This window comes from Sylvia atricapilla, chromosome 22 (assembly GCF_009819655.1).
Source record: "Sylvia atricapilla isolate bSylAtr1 chromosome 22, bSylAtr1.pri, whole genome shotgun sequence".
Taxonomy (NCBI): Eukaryota; Metazoa; Chordata; class Aves; order Passeriformes; family Sylviidae; genus Sylvia; species Sylvia atricapilla.
The window spans coordinates 5626082-5647356 of NC_089161.1; the positions used below are offsets into that span (position 1 = coordinate 5626082).

At 53.3% G+C, this 21275-nt stretch overlaps 1 protein-coding gene across 2 annotated transcripts in view; it reads left to right on the plus strand.

The window, feature by feature from the left end:
- EPHB2 (EPH receptor B2) overlaps positions 1 to 21275 on the plus strand; it is a 92680-nt gene that overhangs the window by 40455 nt on the left and 30950 nt on the right. For both annotated transcript variants that reach the window (XM_066334392.1, XM_066334393.1), the window contains exons 3-4: positions 3708 to 3863; positions 4925 to 5260. In XM_066334392.1, coding sequence (XP_066190489.1) covers positions 3708 to 3863; positions 4925 to 5260 — 492 coding nt within the window. The remainder of the gene's footprint in view (positions 1 to 3707; positions 3864 to 4924; positions 5261 to 21275) is intronic.

Here is a 21275-nt window from a genome sequence, read left to right on the forward strand (position 1 = left end):
GGGACTGATCCCTCCCTGACTCAGCCACTTTTCAGGGAGTTGTGGAGTGATGGGGTCACCCCTGAGTCTTCTTTTCTCCAGGATAAACACCCCCAGCTCCCTCAGCTGTTCCTCACAGGGTTTGTGCTCCCAGCCCCTCACCAACCTCAGTGTCCATCCTAAACTGAGATCCCAGAGCTGGACACAGCACTCAGTGTCCATCCTAAACTGAGGGGACAGAACTGGACACAGCACTCGAGGTGTGGCCTCTGTTCATCTGTCCAAGGTCCATCTGTTCCCTGTGAACCCCTGTCAGCATCCCATTGGTGCTGGAGGTGCAGGAAACTGCTGCAGTGATGGGGCCAGAGCCACAGGCACCAAAATTGCCCTCCAGGGATGAAAGATGCTTGGAGAAAGTAGAAATTTATGTGCTTTCACTGTTTCAGTTCCAAGCAGGAATTTCTAGGGATGTCCTTGATGCAAGCCTAAGGAAAAGCAGCGATGTCCCAAAGCTGCTGTCAACCTTCCAGGGCAGAAGACTGGGGTGTCCTCCTGTCTGTGTCAGGCTGGACATGAGGAAAGGCTCTTCCCAGGCTCCCCAGGGAATGGGCACAGCCCCGAGGCTGCCAGAGCTCCAGGAGTGTTTGGACACTGCTCTGAGGCACAGGGTGGGATTGTTGGGGTATCTGTGAAGGGCCAGGAGTGGCACTGATGATCCTTCTGTGTCCCTTCCAGCTTAGGATATTTCATGATTCCGTGATGCTTCCAGCATTGCATGGTGAGAACATTCCCATTGTTCAGGCAGGAGGGGTTTCAGCCCCCTCGGTGAAGATTTCACTTTTGATTTGCAGTTTACTCTGGAAACAAGAAATTGGGTGGATTCCTAAAGAAAATCTGTTTTCTCACCCAGGGGAAGACCTGGAGAGAGCAGAACAGTTTTGAACACAGTGTTCATTTATTTTACTTCTTGAAGTTGTCATTACTTGAGAAAAAAATCAATTAAAAAAAAGACTTTGCATCAAATTTCAGTGATTTTCCACATGATTTCAGAACATTTAACTTCAGAGAAGTTCTGATTTTTCCCAGATTATTTTATCCAATGCAGGACCTAGTGGGGAGGAAGGGACTTGCCAAAACTCCTGGCTGTGTTTCGGTGGCTCATGCAAAGAGTTTCAGTGTCCCAGCTCAGCAGTTTTGAGGAACAACCACTGAGCCTCGGTTTTTATCCCTCTCCAGACATTGACCTATGCCAGGGTCAGTGTGGGGAATGTTTTTATCCCTTGGAGCAGTCACTGCATTCCACAGCCTGGGCACATTTCAGATGTCTCTCTGTCTTGATGCAGAAGAAGCAGGATAGGAAAGTAACTATTCTTAAAATAAACCTCAGGAAGGTGAAAGAGGCTCCTGTCTGAAACCATCTTTGCTTCAATGACCCTGCATTTCACCCGGGCTGTCAGATGAGAGCAATTTTATGTGTTGGTCTTTTGTGTGTCTCAAATATTGGTATTAGTGCAGGAAGCCTGTTATCATGTCCCCATCACTTCTGGGGAATGCAGAACTGCCCAGCCATCACCTCTCCCAACAGCTTAACACCCTCTGAGGTGGGCTGGTCCCGAGGGAAGTGGGTCAGGAATGGAACTGAGCAGGTGAGGGATCGATGGAAAGATCCAGGAACATGAGGAGACTCCTGGTTTTCACCAGCTCCTTGACCATAAGAGGAAGGAGGAACAGTGTAATCAGGAGGACTGATGGAAATTTTCTGTAGAGCTTTTCTCACTAGAAACTCAGAATAATTCTGGAGGAACGGAGATGAAAACTGAAAAAAAAAAAACCGAAAACCCATCAACAAAAAACACCTTTTTTTTCTCAAATAAGAAATAACTAGTTCTTAGCAATGGTTCTTGCTCACAGCAACCCCAGTGAATGTTTTTCCCAGGCTGTTTTCTGATCTGCCTCATTCCTGGGAGCCTTGGCAGGCAGCTGAAGGAGAAGTTTGTTAAACTTGTTTCAGCACAGGAACCACCTGCCTCCCCCCAGGCTCTTCAGGCTGTGTAAGAATTAACAGCAACAGAAAGTCTCCCCAGGAGTAACCACAGAGGAACAGCCTGAGCTGAGCTTTTCCTTGGGCACTGATGATCCCTGGGCTTGGAAGGGACTTTCTGGTGTTGAGGGCTTTTATCCATGGATCTGTTAGTGCTGGATCTCAGCGTGGTCCAGCTTTCACCACCACCTGCTGTAGGGCCCCCATGTCCCCCTGGCCCACCCTGTGGGGCTGGGCACAGGATTGAGTGGCTGCTGCTCATGGAGCATCTTCTTCACCTGTGAGGGGCTCAGAGAGAGCCCAGGCCGCTGTTACTGCTCAGCAGAACCCACAGTTTATTTGTAATGTTGAGTCATTAAATCATTAAGGTTGGAAATGCCCCCTAGGATCATCAGCCCAGCGCTGCTGTGTCCTCAAGTGCCACATCTATAAAGTCATGAAGACAAAACTCTGTGGAGAGTTGCAAAAGGACCCTATGCACAGCCAGAGAATGAGAAGGCAGTTGGAGTTCAAAAAGACTTGAGGTGATGCAAATGGGAGAAAACAACCCCAGGTTCACGGAATAGTGGGATCAAAGAATGGTTTGGGTTTGGAGGTGCCTTAAAGACCATCTGCCTTGGGCAGGGGCATCTTCCAGTAGACCAGTTCACACCTGCACAGAGATGAGCTGGGAGTTTGCCCCAGTGTCCCTCACAACTCAGATCTTGGGGCTTTCACAGTCAGTGCAGTGGTGGTTAAAAAATAACGTGGGCATCGCTGAAAAAAGATAATAAAGCAGTAAATGTTGTCATGTAGTGTGGAGCATGACAGAGATTTGGCCAGCTCTAGAGGTCGTGGACAAGGCAAATAGTGATTGAGTGTCCATCAGCAATGGGAATGTGGGATGGCATCAGGAATGGCAGCTTGGCTCTGAAGCAGACAGCAGCAGTTTCTTCCTGCAGTGTGTGGTTACAGCACAGGGCTCTTTACGGGTAAAACAGGAGCAGGACATTTGCAGGGAATAAAAAACCGAGTGGGTAACACAGTGGGAGAAACACCCACGTGGGGTAATGAGGGCCAGGAGCTGTGTCTGAGAAAGGAATTGTGAAGTGTTGTGGGCAACACGTGCCCTGCTCCTTGGGTGGCCATGGAGTCATGGAGTACCCTGACTTGGAAGAGACCCACAGGGATAAAATCCAAGCCTTGACCCTGCACAGACATCCCAACAATCCCACCCTGAGCATCCCTGGAGTGGTGTCCAAACACCCCTGGAGCTCTGACCATTCCCTGGGGAGCCTGGGCAGTGCCCAGCACCCTCTGGGGGAAGAACCTTTTCCTAATATCCAGCCTAAACCCCCCTGAGAGTCACTACTGGGGGGAGGATTGTGGTGTCCGTGGTCTGACTTGGTACAGCCACTCATATCTTACATGGCAGTGACTAAAAATCCCCTCTGCACTCCTACAACCCCTATTCTGCTCTCATGGTTGGGGAATGGGGACAGAGGTGTCTACATAGGGACCCATCTCTGCAGGTGCCTCCTCAGGGCCTTCTAACCAGCTGCTCCTTCTCTCCTGTGCTCACCTCCAGCTGTCAGGATTCCCTCTGGACTCTGCAGAGCCCCCAGGATGGTTTTGGCAGCAGTTCTGGGCTCCAGGCATCCCCCCAGCCCCCTTCTCCCTGCTCACCACTGCTCTCCTTCTCTTCCAGGCTGCCCCTCGGGCACGTTCAAGGCCAGCCAGGGGGATGAGGGCTGTGTCCACTGCCCCATCAACAGCCGGACAACCTCCGAGGGGGCCACGAACTGCGTGTGCCGCAATGGGTATTACCGCGCGGACGCCGACCCCGTGGACATGCCCTGCACCAGTACGTGGGGCTGGGCAGCTGGGAGGGGGCCACGGGGTGGGGAAAGGGGATGATCCTCAGAGCACCAGGGGGTGCTTGGCAAAGGTCTCTGTCCCAGGGGGGTTTTGGGGAGCTCACGGGTAAATTTTGTTAGGGCTGTCACACAACTGAATTAACCTGGGGTTGTTCGGACTCAGTGTTTATTAATTCTTACCTGTATTACAGTCTCACGAGTCTCTAACTAGCAAGGTAGTAAATGGAGGTATCTCTAACTCTTTCCCAGGTTATTTAAGCTCTAATCACCCAATAATGAGGTGACACCTGTATTATTTATACTTTAGATCCAATAATTGACCACACAAGGTCCTCAATGCAGACCATTTTCACTCAATTAGAAAAAAACACCCGAAACCAAGAAGAAGAAGGTGAAGAAGAAGGATTTAGACAACACCTTAAATCCTCTATCTTGCCCCATATACACCAGTATATACTAAAACCTTGAATTCTGAGTTTGTCACCCTGTGAGATCACACAATACTATTCAAACTACACACCCACAGCTCCAGTGCCATCACTCAATTTCAAAAGCCTGTTCCACGACCTCAGGTCAAATGTGGCTCTTCCTTGAGGGTCAGTGCCTTTTAGCAGAGAAAGGCTGAAATTCTCAGGCTCCAGGGTTCCAACATGGGGTAAAAAGACTGTTTCAATTCCCACTCTTTGGAATGTCCAGCTTGCTACACACACACATCCCTCCCACCAAGACAAAGAGCCAGCTCAGCTCTTGCAGGGTCCTGCCTGGGGGTGGGGATGGGGATAGGATGGGGATGGGGATGGGATGGGATTGGGATGGGATGAGGATGGGGATGGAGATGGGATGGGGATGGGGATGGGGATGGGGATGGGGATGGGGATGGGGATGGGGATGGGGATGGGGATGGGGATGGGATGGGGATGGGATGGGATGGGATTGGGATTGGGATTGGGATTGGGATTGGGATTGGGATGGGGATGGGGATGGGGATAGGATGGGGAGGAGTAGTGGGTGCCACCATCTCACCCTTTCCCGTCTGTTCCCTTCCCAGCCATCCCGTCCGCCCCGCAGGCCGTGATCTCCAGCGTGAACGAGACCTCGCTGATGCTGGAGTGGAGCCCCCCGCGGGACTCGGGGGGCCGGGAGGACCTGGTCTACAACATCATCTGCAAGAGCTGCGGCGCGGGCCGGGGCGCCTGCACGCGCTGCGGGGACAACGTGCAGTTTGCCCCGCGCCAGCTGGGCCTCACCGAGCCCCGCATCTACATCAGCGACCTGCTGGCACACACCCAGTACACCTTCGAGATCCAGGCCGTCAACGGCGTCACCGACCAGAGCCCCTTCTCCCCTCAGTTTGCCTCCGTCAACATCACCACCAACCAGGCTGGTAAGGGCCACGTCGAGCTCCTCACACTGGGCTGTGTTGGGCTGGGCTGGGCAGCATCTCCGGGTGTTTGTCCTGGTTTAGGGGAAATTTGGGAGGAAACCCAAATAGGGTCCCTCTGGGAAGCAAATCCAAACAGCCCGTCCCACAATCAGTCCGGGAAAAGAACTTCCTCGGAGAAAGGTGGAAAAAACTGTTTGTTTAATGAACAAAGTGCCCACGAGCATAAAGAATGAATAATATGGAACAATAAAACCTCTTGCTGTTCTGAAGAGAGATGGTAAACTCAGAGAAGGTCCTTGCTGTGGGTTAGCTTGGCTTGCTCTGTCTCTTATCAGTCCCTCTGGCACTGGAAAATGCCGTCCCGGGTCATCTTGTGAGCTCCCAGTGCTGTTCTGGGTTTGTCAGTCCAGAGCAGGTTAATATGAGACAATAAAACCTCTCTTTGCTCTGCTGTGAGATGGTGAATTCAGAAAGTCCTTGCTGTGGTAGCTCAGCTTGCTCAGGCTCTCATCCTTCCCTCTGGAATGGGCCCCAGGTGTGAGCTCCTGGTGCTGCTCTGGGTTTGTCAGTCCAGAGCAGGTCTAAACAGTCCCAAGAAAAAGAAAAAAAAAAAAGAGTTCAGGAAACTTCTCTGCCGTAGCTAGCTAAAACTAACTTAAAGCAAAAAAGATCTCTGTCCCAGTGCTGGTCTGTACTTCAGATGAACACAGCCCAGGAGAAGGAATGCAGAGGAGTGAGTGCAGTTTTCAAAACAAACTCTGTGCTTCTTCTCCCTGCTTCACTCTCAGAACCACTGTTGGAGGTACAGAACACAATATCCAACACAAACAGAACAGAGGGCTGGGGATACAAGCCTCACAAAGTCACCCCAGGACAGCAGTGCTGGCTGAGCCCCTGTGGGCTGGAGGGGGATTAGGGGTGGGGTGTTGTCTATTCCCTGATGTTGGTGCTGATGGAAGTGCCTGGCGGTTCTGAGTCAATCCCAAGCCCTCGGTGTGAAAGTTTCCCTTATTTCAGTGAAAAGCTGGAGCATGCCCCAAGGCAGAGCTGCCTCCCCATCGTGGCAGCAGAACAGCTCGTGGCACTGTCCCCTGGTGTCACAGCATCACTCTCCAGCAGCGGGCCTGAGGCTGCTGCCTCGGAGCATCATTGCAGGCACCATCAGAGTGCTGCACACCCCTGCTCCCTGGGGAGGGAGGTGAGGAGGCTCCAGCATTTTGAGAGGAGCTGCAATCCCTGCTTGGACTGGAGAGAGAGCCAGGACAGAGAGAGCAGAGAAAGCAAAGGAGAGCTGCACAGAAGAAGGGCTGGGAGATGGATATTTGGGATAATGGTCTGGGAGTCTGCTCCAGTTCTTGTGCCACTGCAGAGTCACTTGGTGAAGCAGCTGAAGCACAGAGCTGGGAGGATTTCATTTGGGTCTCCAGCTCTGTGCAGGGTGGCTTTGCTGGGGGCAGGAGGGATGCTCAGAGTGGCTGGTAACGCTCCCAGGAGGGCCCGCAGCAGCCCCCTGGAAGCTGTGCTGGTGGCAGGAGCCCCAGTGAGCTGCTGGCTGGTGGCTACCTTCCCAGCCCACCTGGAAGCCACCTGGAGCTGGGCACAGGCAGGGCTGCGGCTTGGCTTCACGGGATTGAGGTGGAAGGATGCCAGTGAGGCACAGCCCTGAGAGATTCTGGTCCCTCTGAGGCTGCCCTGGACACCCCCTGAGCGCCAGGGCTGAATTTGGCAGCAGTGGGTGAATTGCCTGGAGGCCGTGGTGTGTTCTGGCTGCTGGGGATGGTGGGTGGGGGAAAACAGCAGCCGGGCAGGTGGGAATCACTTGGGCATCACTTCCAGAGCCTGAGGACAGAGGGAAACTGCAAACATGTCTGGGTGAGCCGTTATGGTGCCATCTGATCTGGAGGTAGCTCAGGAGCCGGGCCAGGGTGTTTTTGAAGCCCTGAGGGCAGGTCTGACACGGGCTGAGCCCTGCTTTGGCCCCAGGCAGGGACAGGTCTGCCCCCAGGGAGGAGAGGGAAGCAGGTCTGGATGACCAGCTTCCTTTTCCTGATGGAGATGGGGTGGCTGGAGTGCTACCTGGAGCTGGGAAGGGTCTCTGCAGCCTCCCACCGTGGTCCTGTACAACGGATTAATAATTTGATGCTCATATTTCCTACTTTCATTTCTCTGCTGTGCTTGAACCTTCATGTATCACCCGTGGCTGCTCCCACCTGAGCAAAACCAGCAAACTGAGTCGAAGGCGAATCCTTTTCAGTCCCCTGGATCCTCCTCCTTGTGTTTTCCTGGTTTGACACTCCTTTATTATCAGGGCTCACACTTCTCAGCCTGTGTGATGTCTCTCTTAATGTATCTATTCATTAGCACTAAACACTAACTGTCTGCTTGCTAATTCCTCTGTAATTAGAGGCTCTGAATTCTTCTGCTTGCACTCCCCACCGCCTGGCAGCCTTGATGTAGATCATTAGCAGTTGGTAATAGAAGCTGCAGACACAAAGGCAGAGCTGGGACAGGAGAATGGAGGGTGTTGGGGGAGAGGAGAGGGAGCAGAGGGAGGATGAGCCTCCCTCTGTCTTGGCTCTGGCTGGAGGAGCCAGCTGGGGTCCGTCTTGAATGTGTGATGGGGTTGTGCTGCTGCCGCAGCTGGACAAAGCAAAGTGACCAGCACCCCTCGGGGTCCTGCAGGAAACAAGGAAAATCCCCCTGGTTCCCCCAGGGGCACAGGGTGACTGCTGGGGACCCTCTGTGCTGCAGGACTGAGGAGAGATGCCCCATCACCAGCAGCATCCAAAACCTTAAGGTGTCACCAGTGCTTCAGCACCCACATTTTATAGGGGCATGGAGTGCCAGGACAGGAGGGAGTGGCTCCCCACTGCCAGAGGGTTGGGTTAGATGGGATATTGGGAAGGAATTCTTCCCTGGGAGGGTGGGGAGGCCCTGGCACAGGTTTGCCCAGAGAAGTTGTGGCTGCTCCAAACCTGAAATTGCCCAAGACCAGGTTGGATGGGGCTTGGAGCAGCCTGGAATAGTGGAAGGTGTCCCTGCCCATCTCAAGGGGTGATGAGCTTTTATGTTCCTTGCAATCCAACCATTCTGTGATGGCAGCAAAAATCTCCTGTAAGAGTAAGGAAACAACCCCTCTAGAGCAGCCAGAGGGAAGGAAGGTCCTGAGTGTGGCCAGGTGGGTGGCACAGGGTGGGTGATGATTTGGTGACCATCATCCCATGGCCATGGCCCCTTCCAGCAACTGGATCCCCATCAACATGATCCACCTGCCTTCCTGGGCAGTAAATACGTCCTGTGCCCTCTGAGGCCAGGCTGGGTTTTCTCTCTGCTCTTCTCAGCAGGCTCTCCTCCACCTCCAGCTCCATACTGTGCTTCTCCATCTCACCTTTTCCCTCCTGCTCTCACACCCTGCATCCCCAAAGCTCAGCATCCCTTCAGGAGTCAAATCCAGGACTCTCCATGTGCCACAGTCCTGTCTGAAGGTGCTCTGACAGAACGTGGGTGCCACCAAAAGCCTTTTCCCAGCCATTCCTCAACAAATGGGCTGTGCCAAGAGGGTGGCTGAGAGCCATGCCAGCATCCCAAGGGGTCAAGGAGCTGAGCCTGGCCCGGGGCTCCAGATAATGACACTTGACTAATTGAGAGCCATGCCAGGCACCAGCTCTTGCTGGCAGCTGCTGACTACTAATTCTTGGCCTTTCTTTGGGGAGGGGAGAGTCTTGGTGCCTTGAGGATTTGCAGGCTCCATCCACACCCTGGATAGGCTGAGTGCCCTGGGAAAGCTGAAGGAAAAGGCTCAGTGGGCAAGGGATGGGTTAATAGCAATGGGAAGGGCACTTCTGGTAATGGTGGGAGAGGCAGATGAGCCTCCCTTCTATGACCTGAGAAGGGAGGAAGAAGCCTTGGGCTCTGGAGTATCCAGAGACAAATTCAAGACCTCCCAGTGGTGGGGGAAAGCATCCAGGCTCTTGGGAATGTGTCCCTTTTGTGAGCAACTCTTGTCACAGGGGATAAGGAGGGAGGATTAGTGCTGATGTCAGAGGCTCTTGGCTGCAAACAGAGCCAAGAGCTATAAATGGGCCTTACAGAGGGAATACAAGGAGTGTGTGGTGAAGGAAACAGATCCATTCCCAATAAACCCATCAGGATGATTTTTTTCCCCTCCACTGATCCAGAAAAGTTGTTATGATTATTTGCATTATTATTCTGGGTGGCGTTTTGCAGCAGCGTGTCACGACATGGTGATGTGGGTTAGTGCACAAGGTGGCATTCAGTCAAAGGCTGGACTTGATGATCTTGGAGATCTTTCCCCATCTTCCACGATTCTTTGGGTCTCTTGGCCAGGAAGATGTGCAGCTCACACCAGGTGCATGCCAGGCAGTCGGGTTTGAATTTCAGTGGCTGTCCCAGCCCAGGTTGTGTCCCAGGGTCTTTGGGGAGGGCTGTCCCCACAGGACTTGGAGCAGCCCATGAGCTCAAGGACAGGTGACACAGCCCAAAGCAAGTCCATGGGCCATGGCCCTCCTCTGCTGGGAGTCTCCCAGCACTGGACTGAGCCCAGCCTGATCCTGGTCCAAACCTTGAGGAATTCATCCATGAGTGATGGAGCACAGGCCAGGCAGATCCCGGGATGTGCAGAGAACCAGAAAGGAGGATGTTTTTTCCCCCTCACCTTCAATCCAAACCGTTCCCTTGCAGCCACGGTCCCAAAAGCTCTGCTGGCAAAGGCAGCAGGGGGCACAGAGAGGTCAGGGAGCAGGCGAGGTGAGGGGATGAGGTGGGTAGGAGCAGACCTTCTCACCAACCATCCCAGCCTGCTGTTTGCTTGTCACATTAGTGATGCTGCCAGCTAGACAGGGGCGGGAGAGTTGTACTGCCTGGGGCACAGGGAGTCTTGCTTTTATCTTCTCACTTTCACTGTGCATCAGAGGATGGTTCCCTTCTTGTGAGGGAGGCACAGCAGAGCCTGTGCTGCTCCGGACACAGGCTCCTCCTGTTCTCTCCTGTGCTGCTCAGCTGAGTCCTGCTGCAGCCAGGAGTTATTGTCTATGAAACCAGAACCTGGGAAAGAGCAGAAATTACCTCAAAGGGCTGGAATGAGCTTTCCAGAGCTTCAAAGCTCCTAGTATTGTTTATAATAGAATCCCAGAATGGTTTGGATTGGAAGGGACTTTAAAGATCCTCCAGTCCCACCCCCTGCCATGGGCAGTGACACCTTTGACTGGCAGAGGTTGCTCCAGGCCCTATCCAAGCTGGCCTTGAACTTCAACAAGATTTTGACATTCAACTTTCCTGTTACTTCCAGAATAAAAGGCAGGAGGTTGTAACATTTGAGTATCTCAGATTCCTCATCCAGCATCCCACTCAGGGCTCCTGCCAGCAGCACATCAGGGAAGTCATGGCCTTGGGGAGACAGCTGTTGGTTATCTCCAAAGGCAGAGCTCTCCCCATGGTCCCACTGACTTGTCCCAGTTCTGCACCACACTCCCGGGGAGGGAACTTCTTCCCATGTCCAACCTGACCCTCCCAAGCTATGATTTATGCCCATTGCTCTTCCTTCGACTAAGTTTCAAAGGTTCTAGCCCAGAGATGTTTTAGATCAGCCTGAATACCAGTTCAAATCCCAGAATCCCACAATCTGGTTTGTGCTGGAGGGACCTTAAAGCTCAGCTTATTCTACCCCCTGCCATGGGCAGGGACACCTTCCATTAGACCAGGTTGCTCCAAGCCCTGTCCAGCCTGGAACAGGGCACTTCTAGGGATGGGAATTTTCCTCCAGTTTAGTCCTGGCTTTAGCTAAAACACCTTTCAGGAAGAAGGAACTAGTCTTGAGCCATCAAGAGACAGGCAGCCCATCAGGTCCTTGTACTTGAGCCTGTGTAGCTCGCTGCTCTATTTCCCAATGAAATCACAGTTTTTCTAAGGAAATACAGGAGGCTCTGTCTGTCAGGACACCAGTAAGACGTTTGATTTGGAAAACTGCAAGCTGGAAGTGGTTTTGTTGAAGTTCTGTACAGGAACTGCATAAATGGGAGACCACAATGACCCACATGGGGAGACCTCAGCTCAACTGAGGTGACTGAGGTTCATGAGAAGTAGACACATACTTCTTGATGTTTCAGGAGCTGGTAGGGTAGTTCTTGTGCAGAAAGCTGACACAAAACGGGGAAAAGCAGAAATTTCCTGAGCTTTGGAGGAAATGGAAGATCCAGGACAGAGCCCGTGTCCCTGTGTGACAGAGCAGGCTGGAGCATCTGCTGGGCTGAGGTCACCTAAATCCCATGTTTTGGGGATTTCACTGGCTGTGTTTCTGTGACAATTCAGCCTGTTCCAGGCTCCAAAGCTCCTGAAACTTTGACATCCCCATGGCTGCTTCTCTTACCCCAGTGAACACCCAGACCTTGCCTTCCATGGACCTGTGTCACCGTCCTGCTTCTGTCATCTGTCTTCTCTTCTCTTCTCTTCTCTTCTCTTCTCTTCTCTTCTCTTCTCTTCTCTTCTCTTCTCTTCTCTTCTCTTCTCTTCTCTTCTCTTCTCTTCTCTTCTCTTCTCTTCTCTTCTCTTCTCTTCCACTCACCCACAGCTCCCATCTTCACCCTGACTGCCACCAAAACATGATGTGGCTTGGCATTTGCTGCCCTCCTCCCCTCACTTCTTGTCCCAACCTGTTGACTTCACTGCATCCCCCCAGCCTGGAGCAGCTGGCAGCGAGTGCCCACAAGGGATCCTGCCATGCCTAAATCTCTTCTCCTCTGCCACTGGAGACCATCTGCAGCAGATGGAAGGAGCTTTGCCAGCTGCTGGCTCTTCAGGAGCCTCTTCCCACTCCTGTGGTGGGCAGTTGGGGGATGTTGGCAGAGCAGGGGTTGGGCTGCACTGCTGGAGCTTCCCGAGCAGATGCCCTTCCCTGCCCGTCCCCGTCTCTGTGGGCTCCTCCTGCTCACTCCCAGGCTTCCCTGTTGCATAAATTACACCATGAGTCTGAGGATAATTTTTTCCACCCCTGCAAGGGGGTTCAGGAACCTGTTCCAGTGCATTTGGAGCTGACTTTGGTCAGAAAACAACAATCTGTCCATGATGGATGGGGTGGAAAGTCCCTTCTGCTGAACCAGAGGCTCCCCCAGTGTGGCACCATCCGTTCTCTGGGCTGTGCTGGGAGCTGATGGGAAGGCTCCAGGACTCACCTTTTCCTCCTGTGTTCCAGATGGCTGATTTATCTCTCCTGCTGCCCTTGGCAAACACAGCCCTGGGGCAGTGCCCTGGGGCAGGTGGGGAGGCTGGCAGCTGTAGCAAAGGGGTGGCTGCAGCCTCCTGGGCGGGTGCTCTTCAGTCCTTCTTGGGGTCCCTGGGGGTTGCTGGGGTCCCTGTGGGAGGGGATCAGTGTCTGTGTGCCCCTCAGATGCTCACAGTGCCTGGGCCCCCACAGCTGCCCGTGGCCATCCCTGCCCTGCCTGGGCTGCAGGAGGCAGCTGCATCATTGGGGCTGGGCAGGGAATGCTCTTCCCCAGAGAAAAAAACTGGGATTTCCAAAATTTCACCCTACACACAAAGAACCTGGTGGAGTTTGCCGTGCAAGAGAACAAAGGAAAAAGTTCAGTCACAAATTAGCAAGACCTAGTGATACTCCAAGGGCTGGAGTCCCTCCAGAGGCAGGCTGGGAGAGCTGGGGGTGTTCACCTGGAGAGGAGAAGGCTCCAGGGAGAGCTCAGAGCCCTGCCAGGGCCTAAAGGGGCTCCAGGAGAGCTGGAGAGGGACTGGGGACATGGGATGGAGGGACAGGACACAGGGAATGGCTTCCCACTGCCAGAGGACAGGGATAGATGGGATACTGGGAAGGAGTTCTTGGCTGTGAGGGTGGGCAGGCCCTGGCACAGGGTGCCCAGAGCAGCTGTGGCTGCCCCTGGCAGTGCCCAAGGCCAGGCTGGATGGGGCTTGAAGCACCCTGGGATAGTGGAAGGTGTCCTTGCCCATGGCAGGGAGTGGAAAGGTCCCTGCCAAGCTGAACCATTCTGTGATTCCATGGATGCTCTGCAGCAGACATCACTCTTTCAAGGACTATAGCTCCAAGCTTTCCATGTTTGGAATTCTGAAGTCAGGTTATTCCTAAGGCCAGTTTTCATTGCTGTTAATTGGCACTTTTGGGGAAGGTATCATGTTGTGGAAAATCTGGGGGGCAGCTTGGGGGCCTGGGGGTCTGGCTCCCACCATGTTCCTGCTTCCCAAGAGCCTTTTGCTTTGGACATGCCGTGACCTGGAGCAGAGGAGTTCTCCACGTGCAGAGAGGTGCAGGAGCACCCTTGGCACTGTGTGACCCCAGTGCTGCTCTGGCAGCATGTGGAGGTGCCAGGATCCTCTTGGGCAGCTCCTCCATGTGGGAACAAAGCCCTTCAGGCTGGGTGGCACATGCAAATGGGACTGCAAACCCCACTGAACAAAGAGCTCAAACACAGCCAAACCCTCAGCTGCCCGGGCCAAGTCGCTGGGCTTGTGGCATTAGCAACTGCTTTAAAGGCTGTAATCTACACCAAAGCCTGCCTTGATTCAAGTGGGGCCGCAGCCAGGACCAGCTTTGGGCTGCTTTGCCATGTTTTTAAGATTTTCCAGCATTTGTAGATACAGACTCAAGGAGCTGCAGGCTGGGCCCACTGGGAACTTTTCCAGACACTTGACACAGCGACGTGGGCCACCTTGCCAAGAACCTCAGCAACAAAAACCTCACACACTGTGAAACACCAATTTTCCAGAGCTGCAGCAAGTCCAGGAATATCCCAGACCTGAGAATTTTTACTCCTTTAAGGGCAAATGTTGCTTAATTAAGAGCCCCAGTGCTGCCATCCCTTGCTTTCCTCAGCTTCTGCTGGAGAGAATTGGTTCCAAAAGTGTGTGGCTCCTAAACATGTCACACAGGGGCAGAACTGGGAACAGAGTTGGGGGGACAAATGTTGTCATAGTCCAAGGAATAGTGAACCCTTTTAGCAGGAGAGTCACACAAGTGCTGGTGGAGGGGCTTCTGGAGGTTTCCAGCCTCACCTCCCACACAAAGCAGGGTCACCAGGATCCCCATGGAGGGCAGGTCAGGGGAATCCTCCCTTCTTCCCTTCCTCATCCTCGCTGTGGTGCACTAAGTGCTCGTGTTGGAGGAATGCATCTGAATTCAGGTTCTCCAGGAGAGCCCATGGTGTGAAAGTCTGTGATGCTCAAATGGCAGGAGAGAGATTCACCCAGAAAAGCCAAGTATGAGGGAGCTTTTAACCAGAGAGATCGATTTTCAGTTCGTGGATGTGTTTGGATTCTGAGCTGTACAGGAACACAAAATCTGGGGCCTTGGGGTCAGCTGTGGGACCTGCAGTGGGGACAGTTGGACCACTGTACAGTGACAGTCACCTGCTGGGGACACTGTGGGACTGGGGTGCCGTGGGCAGGGAGGGATGGTTTGGATTAGGTGTCCTGTGGGTGAGACAGTCATGTGAGACATCCAGGTCTCTGGGAATGTGGGGTCAGTTGTCCTGGCTGTCCCCTCTGCCCGTGCTGGGGAAGCAGAGGTCACCCCCAGCCCTGTGCCTGCTCCACCTGGCTCTGCCTGCAGCCTTGCACAGAGGCTCTGTGTGCTCCTGCCACTTCAAACACAGCTTTGCAGACTGCTGGAGCCTGGATCCCAGCCCAGAGGTCTCCAAGCCCTGTGGATTGAAGGTCAGGACAGCCCTTGCTCCGTGACTGATCACAGCACTGTCCTGGCTGCTCACAGCATCACCTCCCTGCAGGGGCTGGGGAATGCCGTGCTCTGCAGCCACAGGGAATCCTGTTCCCCATCTTTTTGGGCTGTCTGGGTTACACTGAGTCCCTGGGTGAAGGCAGTGAGAGAGAAACTTCCCTCCTTTCCCCAAGCTTTTCCAAATCTCCCCCTTTACCCCAGTGGCAGGACAGTCACAGGCATCCCCCGCCAGATGCTCTGACAGGAATTCTGCTCTGACAGAACCTTTTCTCCCCCACATCTCCCCATTCCCTGCCCTGTCCCGTGGCCTCTGGACTGGCTGGTGCCTGGCAGCATCATGGTGCATTTCCCTGCCCCTGTGTCTTCAGCCGCGGGTCAGCCAGTTAATCCTGACCCCGATGGCAGCCGCTGCTGCTCGGGGTAATTGAAAATGCCAGAATTCCCTGCTGACCCTCCTATAATAAAAGCAGTTCCCCCCTCTCCCAGCCGTGCGGTAACCTGACACTCCAGGGAGCGAGATCTGTCAGGAGGGCTCCGAGGAGATGCTGGAAATGTCCCAGCTGTTGGGCTCGCTTTTTCCCCTGGGTGATTTCAAAGTGTTGCCGGGGAGAGGCCACGGGCCAGGCTGGCTTTGCTCTCTCTGCGTCGGGAGTGTTTTCCAGAGCAAATGTTGACTCTGTCTGACATGACACGGGTTAGTGGAATTAAAGTGATCAGAGATAGGGGGTTTGCTGCCTGTAACCTGACTCTCCCAGCTAAGCTAGCAGAGGAACGGGAGGCTTTGATTTGACCAGCATCTCCCAGCGCTGCCCCTCTAGGCAGGAGTAAGGGCTGAGCCTTGGGACTGGCAGGTGACGAGGGGCTGGCTGCAGAGTGGGGGTCTCAAGATGATGAAAAAGAAGCTGTGGAAAGATCCTGGTGTCCCCCCTGCAGGCTGGAGCCACACAGTCCCACCAGACATTCCCAGAAGATGCTGCCAGAGGAGTCTGAGCCTCTGGGCTGCTCCCTGCAGTGCTGCCCTGGCTAATGGCAGCGTCTTCGCCCATTTTATTCCCTTTACAGCAGCGGTCCGGTTCCCAGTGTGACTTTCCACAGGTCACAGCAGCACCAAGGCTACAAAGTGACCCTGCAGTGCCCTGAGCATTTGTCCAGTGTGTAGCTGGATGTGGCCTTGGTTCACTGGGAGCCAGACCTAAAAATCCACTGGCAGTGGTGGTGGCCCAGGAGTCAGGACTGACACAGAAAATTGGCCTCTGCTGTCCAAGTCTGTTAGACAAGGATGCCCTGATGGGTCCTTTGGGATGGGATGAACCAGGATATACTGAATCATAAAATCACAGACTCCCAGACTGGGCTGGGTTGGGTTGGAAGGGACCTTCAAGATAGTTTTATTCCACCTCTGCCATGGGCAGGGACATCTGCCACTATCCCAGGGTGCTCCAAGCCCTGTCCAACATGGCTTTGGACACTGCCAGGGATGAGGCAGATTGGGTGGGATAAGAAGGAGGTGACCTCAGGATGCTGAAAAAGCAGGGCTGGGACAAAGGAACAGCTCCCAGATGGAAGCTCTTGTTGAATAAAAGAGGAAGATGTCCTAGGAGATGTCCTGGGCTCCTGGAGCTGTTCAGAGTTGTCCTCTTGTGGGGATGGGTTGGAGAGACAAACACATGAGCAGCTTAAGAACCCTCAAATCAACTCAGGGACATAGAAGCAAGGAAGAAAATGGGCCTATTTCTTTCTCATTGCCCCAAAACAGTTCTTCATTGTGTGATGCCCCCCTGCTGCTTTTTGTCAGCTTTCTCCTGATGAATTTCCCTGAGCTTTAGAGGGAGTTTTACCAATTACACCAATTTTGGATGCATGGAGGATATCTCCTCCTGCTCCCAGCAGAACTGGGATGATAGGAAATGCAGGAACAACCTCCTCCCTTCCCTCAGCTGGGGGCACAGCCAAAAATACCCAGTGGGAGTGCCCAGTGGAGAGGGAAGAGCAGCTGTGCAGGACTGAGCTGAGGCAGGGAAGTGTCACCTTGGACACACTCAGGGGAATATCAAACCTCAGCAAGGAGGTGGATGCTGGCTCGGGAGCTCAGAGATGGATCCTGAGTACTGAAGTCACTTTTGAGTTTTCTGTTTGGAAAGGAGATTAACAAAGAATTGGAAAAGGTAGAGGAGGGAGTCCTCAGGCTGATAAATGTGTGAAGTGCTCAGGAAACCACTTGGATAACAGAAAGGACTCACAGAATCATTGGCTGGTTTGGGGTAAAGGGGACTTTAAAGACCCTCCAGTTCCAACTCTCCATGGACAAAAAGGAAATACTTTGATTATCTTTCAGCTCTTCCATGATGACAGTATTCTTTTTCTAGACTCCTCCTTCATTTTAGCTACAAAACCCAGAAAAGTTCCTGCAGTTGGGAATTGGAGTCCATAATTTTTAATCTCAAAATAAAAGGGGCATTTTCAAAGAGAGTTTAAGGGAAACCTCCCCAGAGGCACTCTGGGCTCAGCATCATCTGAAGTCCTCAGAGGAAGCAGGGGTGTGTCTGTAGCATACTCAGTGGGTCAACCACAAGTGTTTCAGCTATTTTTAACTCTGCCTGGGTTTGTGCAGATGTTCAGACCTGGGTGTTATGGAGCTTTTCCCAGTTCTCTCTAAATTGCTGCGTTGTTGCGCTGCCCTGGGTTTGATGTGACCTTCTGCAGGTTTTCCTGTGATTAAAAAGACATTGTTCCTTCTGGAAAACTCATCTTTTTGTTCCTTCTCATTTTCTTCCATTTCCTTCTTTACCTTAATATTTTTCATCCCTTCCAGCAAGTCCCAAAGAAGCAACTATTTGTACGAAAGTCAAATTCTGGCTATGCCAAGCCTGAGGCTTCAGGGTGCAACCAACTACCCTGCTTTATCCCTACAGGAGATCAGGCAAATCCTTACTTACAGAACCCAAAGCCTCTTGTGGAGGATCAGTGCTGGTTAAGCTGCCTTTGTGTGATGGATCTGTGCCACCTGGGGTTTGGTTTCCCTTAGCACAGGCTGCTGAAGTAGCCTTGAGGTGCTGCTCTGGAGCCATGGAGCTCCCTGGTTCCGTGCCCAGGGAGGTGTTATCCTCCTGTCACAGCATCCTCAGGGAGCAGCTCTGTCACAGGGAAACCTGGACATGCTTTCAGTCAAAGATGTAAAGCTGAAAAGTGCCTGGCTGGGATTCATAGGAATGGCTTCAGCTCCATAATCAGGGCTCAGACCATCACTTGTGATCTCTTCTCTTTTTTTTTTTTTTTTTTTTTTTTCCTTTAGAAGACATGTTGTAAATGCTGGATGTGCCTCAGCTACAGTGCCTGGGAGGCAGGACTTGGTGGGGCTCGTTTACAGGGATGTAGCAGAGAAGGAATGTGCTTTATGATCAAAAATTGGGATTTCATCTGGAGCTAATCAGAAAGACTCAAGGGTGCTGATACAGAGGGGCTGCTGAGGGAAGCCCCATCTTTAGAGTTTTAAAGATTCACCTAATACAGCTTCCCTTCCCTGGTGTGGTGTTGGACCAGGAGCTCTGGGAGCCCCATCCCAGCAGCATTCCTGGGATTTGGTGCTCTAGGGAACTGAAGGGGGCAGTGGGAGAGGAGGGCTCAGTCCTGTCAGCCTTCACAGCTCTTCTCTGCTCCTTGTGGAGGCACCTGGGCCTCTTGGGTCAGCCCTTTCCTCAGCAGGAATATCAAATAGGATATATAACATATAATAGGAATATCAAATAGGATATTTGGAGTGGAATGGAGTGTAGAATATTTCAGTGGGAAAGACCTACAACGATCATCTGGTCCAGCTGCTGCACCTAGACATGGATAGTGATGCTGGGAGAGGCCAGAGCAGCACAGCCTGGGCTGTGGGTGTCCTGCTGGTACTGACCCCACACCATGGCTCTGGCACCAAGCCCAGCCACAAGAGGACAGGATGCATTTCCTTGGTTGTCACCCTTTTGTTAGGTTAGAGCATCAGGATAGATCAGACCCACCCTGACACAGCCAGATACCACCTCGTGGTACAAGGAGCATTGGCCTCTGTGAGGCTGAAGCTGCTACACTGATTTTAGGAAGGTCCAAAACAGCCTGGTGGCTTTGGTGCTTCCCTTGCCAACCCCACTGCCAACCCACACGTTTCCTCCCCAGTGGGTATTTGAGCCCTCCTGGGAGACAGTCAGGCAAGCAGGACTTAAGATCCAAGTTTTTCCATAAGGATGCCTTCATGGAAAATATACTGTGTAGTGGGATTTGAGACATGCCTGGCTATGGCCACCTTGTGACACTGAGCCAGCCTGGTTTGAAAGGACAGTGTTATGAGGTGTCTTCAAATCCCAGAATGGTTTGGGTTGGAAGGGACCTTGAAACCCATCTCATTTCACCACCTGCCATGGGCAGGGACACCTTCCAATGTCCCAGGCTGCTCCAAGCCCTGTCCAGCCTGGCCTTGGACACTGCCAGGGATCCAGAGGCAGCCACAGCTGCTCTGGGCACCCTGTGCCAGGGCCTGCCCACCCTCACAGCCAGGAATTCCTTCCCAATATCCCATCTAACTCTGGCCTCTGGCAGTGAGAAGCCATTCCCTGTGTCCTGTCCCTCCATCCCATGTCCCCAGTCCCTCTCCTGCTCTCCTGGAGCCCCTTTAGGCCCTGGCAGGGCTCTGAGCTCTCCCTGGAGCCTTCTCCTCTCCAGATGAACACCCCCAGCTCTCCCAGCCTGGCCCTGGAGGGACTCCAGCCCTTGGAGCATCTCTGTGGCCTCCTCTGGACTCACTCCAGCTCCTCCATGTCCTTCCTGTGCTGGGAGCCCAGAGCTGGGGGCAGCACTGCAGCGGGGTCCCTCCAGGACCCTGCAGAGGAGCAGAATCCCCTCCCTGGACCTGCTGCCCACGCTGTGGGATCAACCCAGGACACAGATGGTTTTCTGCCATTCCAGCCCTGGCAAAGCTCAGGGGTGATCCCTTCAGGGAGGTGATGGCCATGCAGCTCTGCTGGCAAGACCTGAGGATGGGGGGGACCTCCTGAACCCTCTCCTTGCTGAATGTTTCCAGTCCCTGAGCTCAGGCAGCACTCTGTGTGTGCTGCAGAGCAGCCCCAGCAGCAGAGCTGTCAGCACCCCCACACTGATCCTGCAGAGCTGCCCCGAGCCACAGAAGCCTGCTCAGCTCCCTGGATTAAGATAAACTGCCAAACCCCCAAGCACAGCCTGGGCAGGGCTCTGGCTGTGACCAGTGTTGTGTGGCCGTGCAGGGGCTCGGGGTGGTGACCACGGAAGTGTCACTGGCATCCCTGCTGTGCCTGTGCCCCAGAGGGGTCACCCTGTGGGACATGTTGGCTTTGTGCATTAGTGGATTTTCATTAAGCTTGTTTCACACTCCAGTGGTGGTTTTGGTGAGGTTTATTTCTCCAGCAATTCGCAGAAGCCACAGGGCTCCACTGTGAGGAATCTGAGGAATCTGAGGCCATCCCTGAGCAAGAGGATGCAGAAAGTGCCTTTCAAGGGCTGCAGTGGTTGGGTTTGCCTCACTGCCCAGGGCTGGTAATGCCAAGGGTGTGGGTTTGATCCCCAAAAGGACCATTCACTTCAGAGATGGACTCAGTGATCTTTGTGGATCATTTCCAACTCAGCATACTCTGTGAAATCAAATGTCATTGAGGCTTAAGGGATTCAGTCAGGAACAGTGTTTCCATCAGCTGTGGAATAAAGGAAGGTCTGTTTGTTTTTTGCACTGTTGGGACACACCTACCCCTGGAGACCCCATGGGGATAAATCCACCTCTGTTCACACCTGCATGGTGACAGCAGAGGGTGATCAAGGCTCTGAGAGTGGGAATTCTCCATAACTGGTCTGTGTGTCACAGGGCACAGTCAGCTGCCTGCGCATCCTGTCAGGAGCCAGCTGAAGCTGTTCCTGCTGACTGGACCTGAAAAAGTCACTCTGAGGTCTGGCTGGCTCCTCTAAACTGGTTTCAAGCTCAGACAACCAGCACCAGCCCATCCCTGATTCACAGGACTGGGAACCTCTCTGTACACCCCGGGCCCTCCCCTGGCCTGAAGGGTGTGACAAGGACCATGTTTTGTGGCATTGCAGAGTGCTGTGCTCCGTTAGCAAAAAATCCAGGGGAAGGATTGTTTCCATCTGTTCAGCAGTCTCAGGGACACGTCTGGGGTCCTGTGTCCTCTCTGGGGCTCCCAGTATCAGAGTCATGGACAAACTGGAGCAGGGCCAGCAGGACAGTGAGGTCAGCCTGGGGCTGGAGTGTGAGAGGTGAGGGCAGCTGAGAGCTGGGTC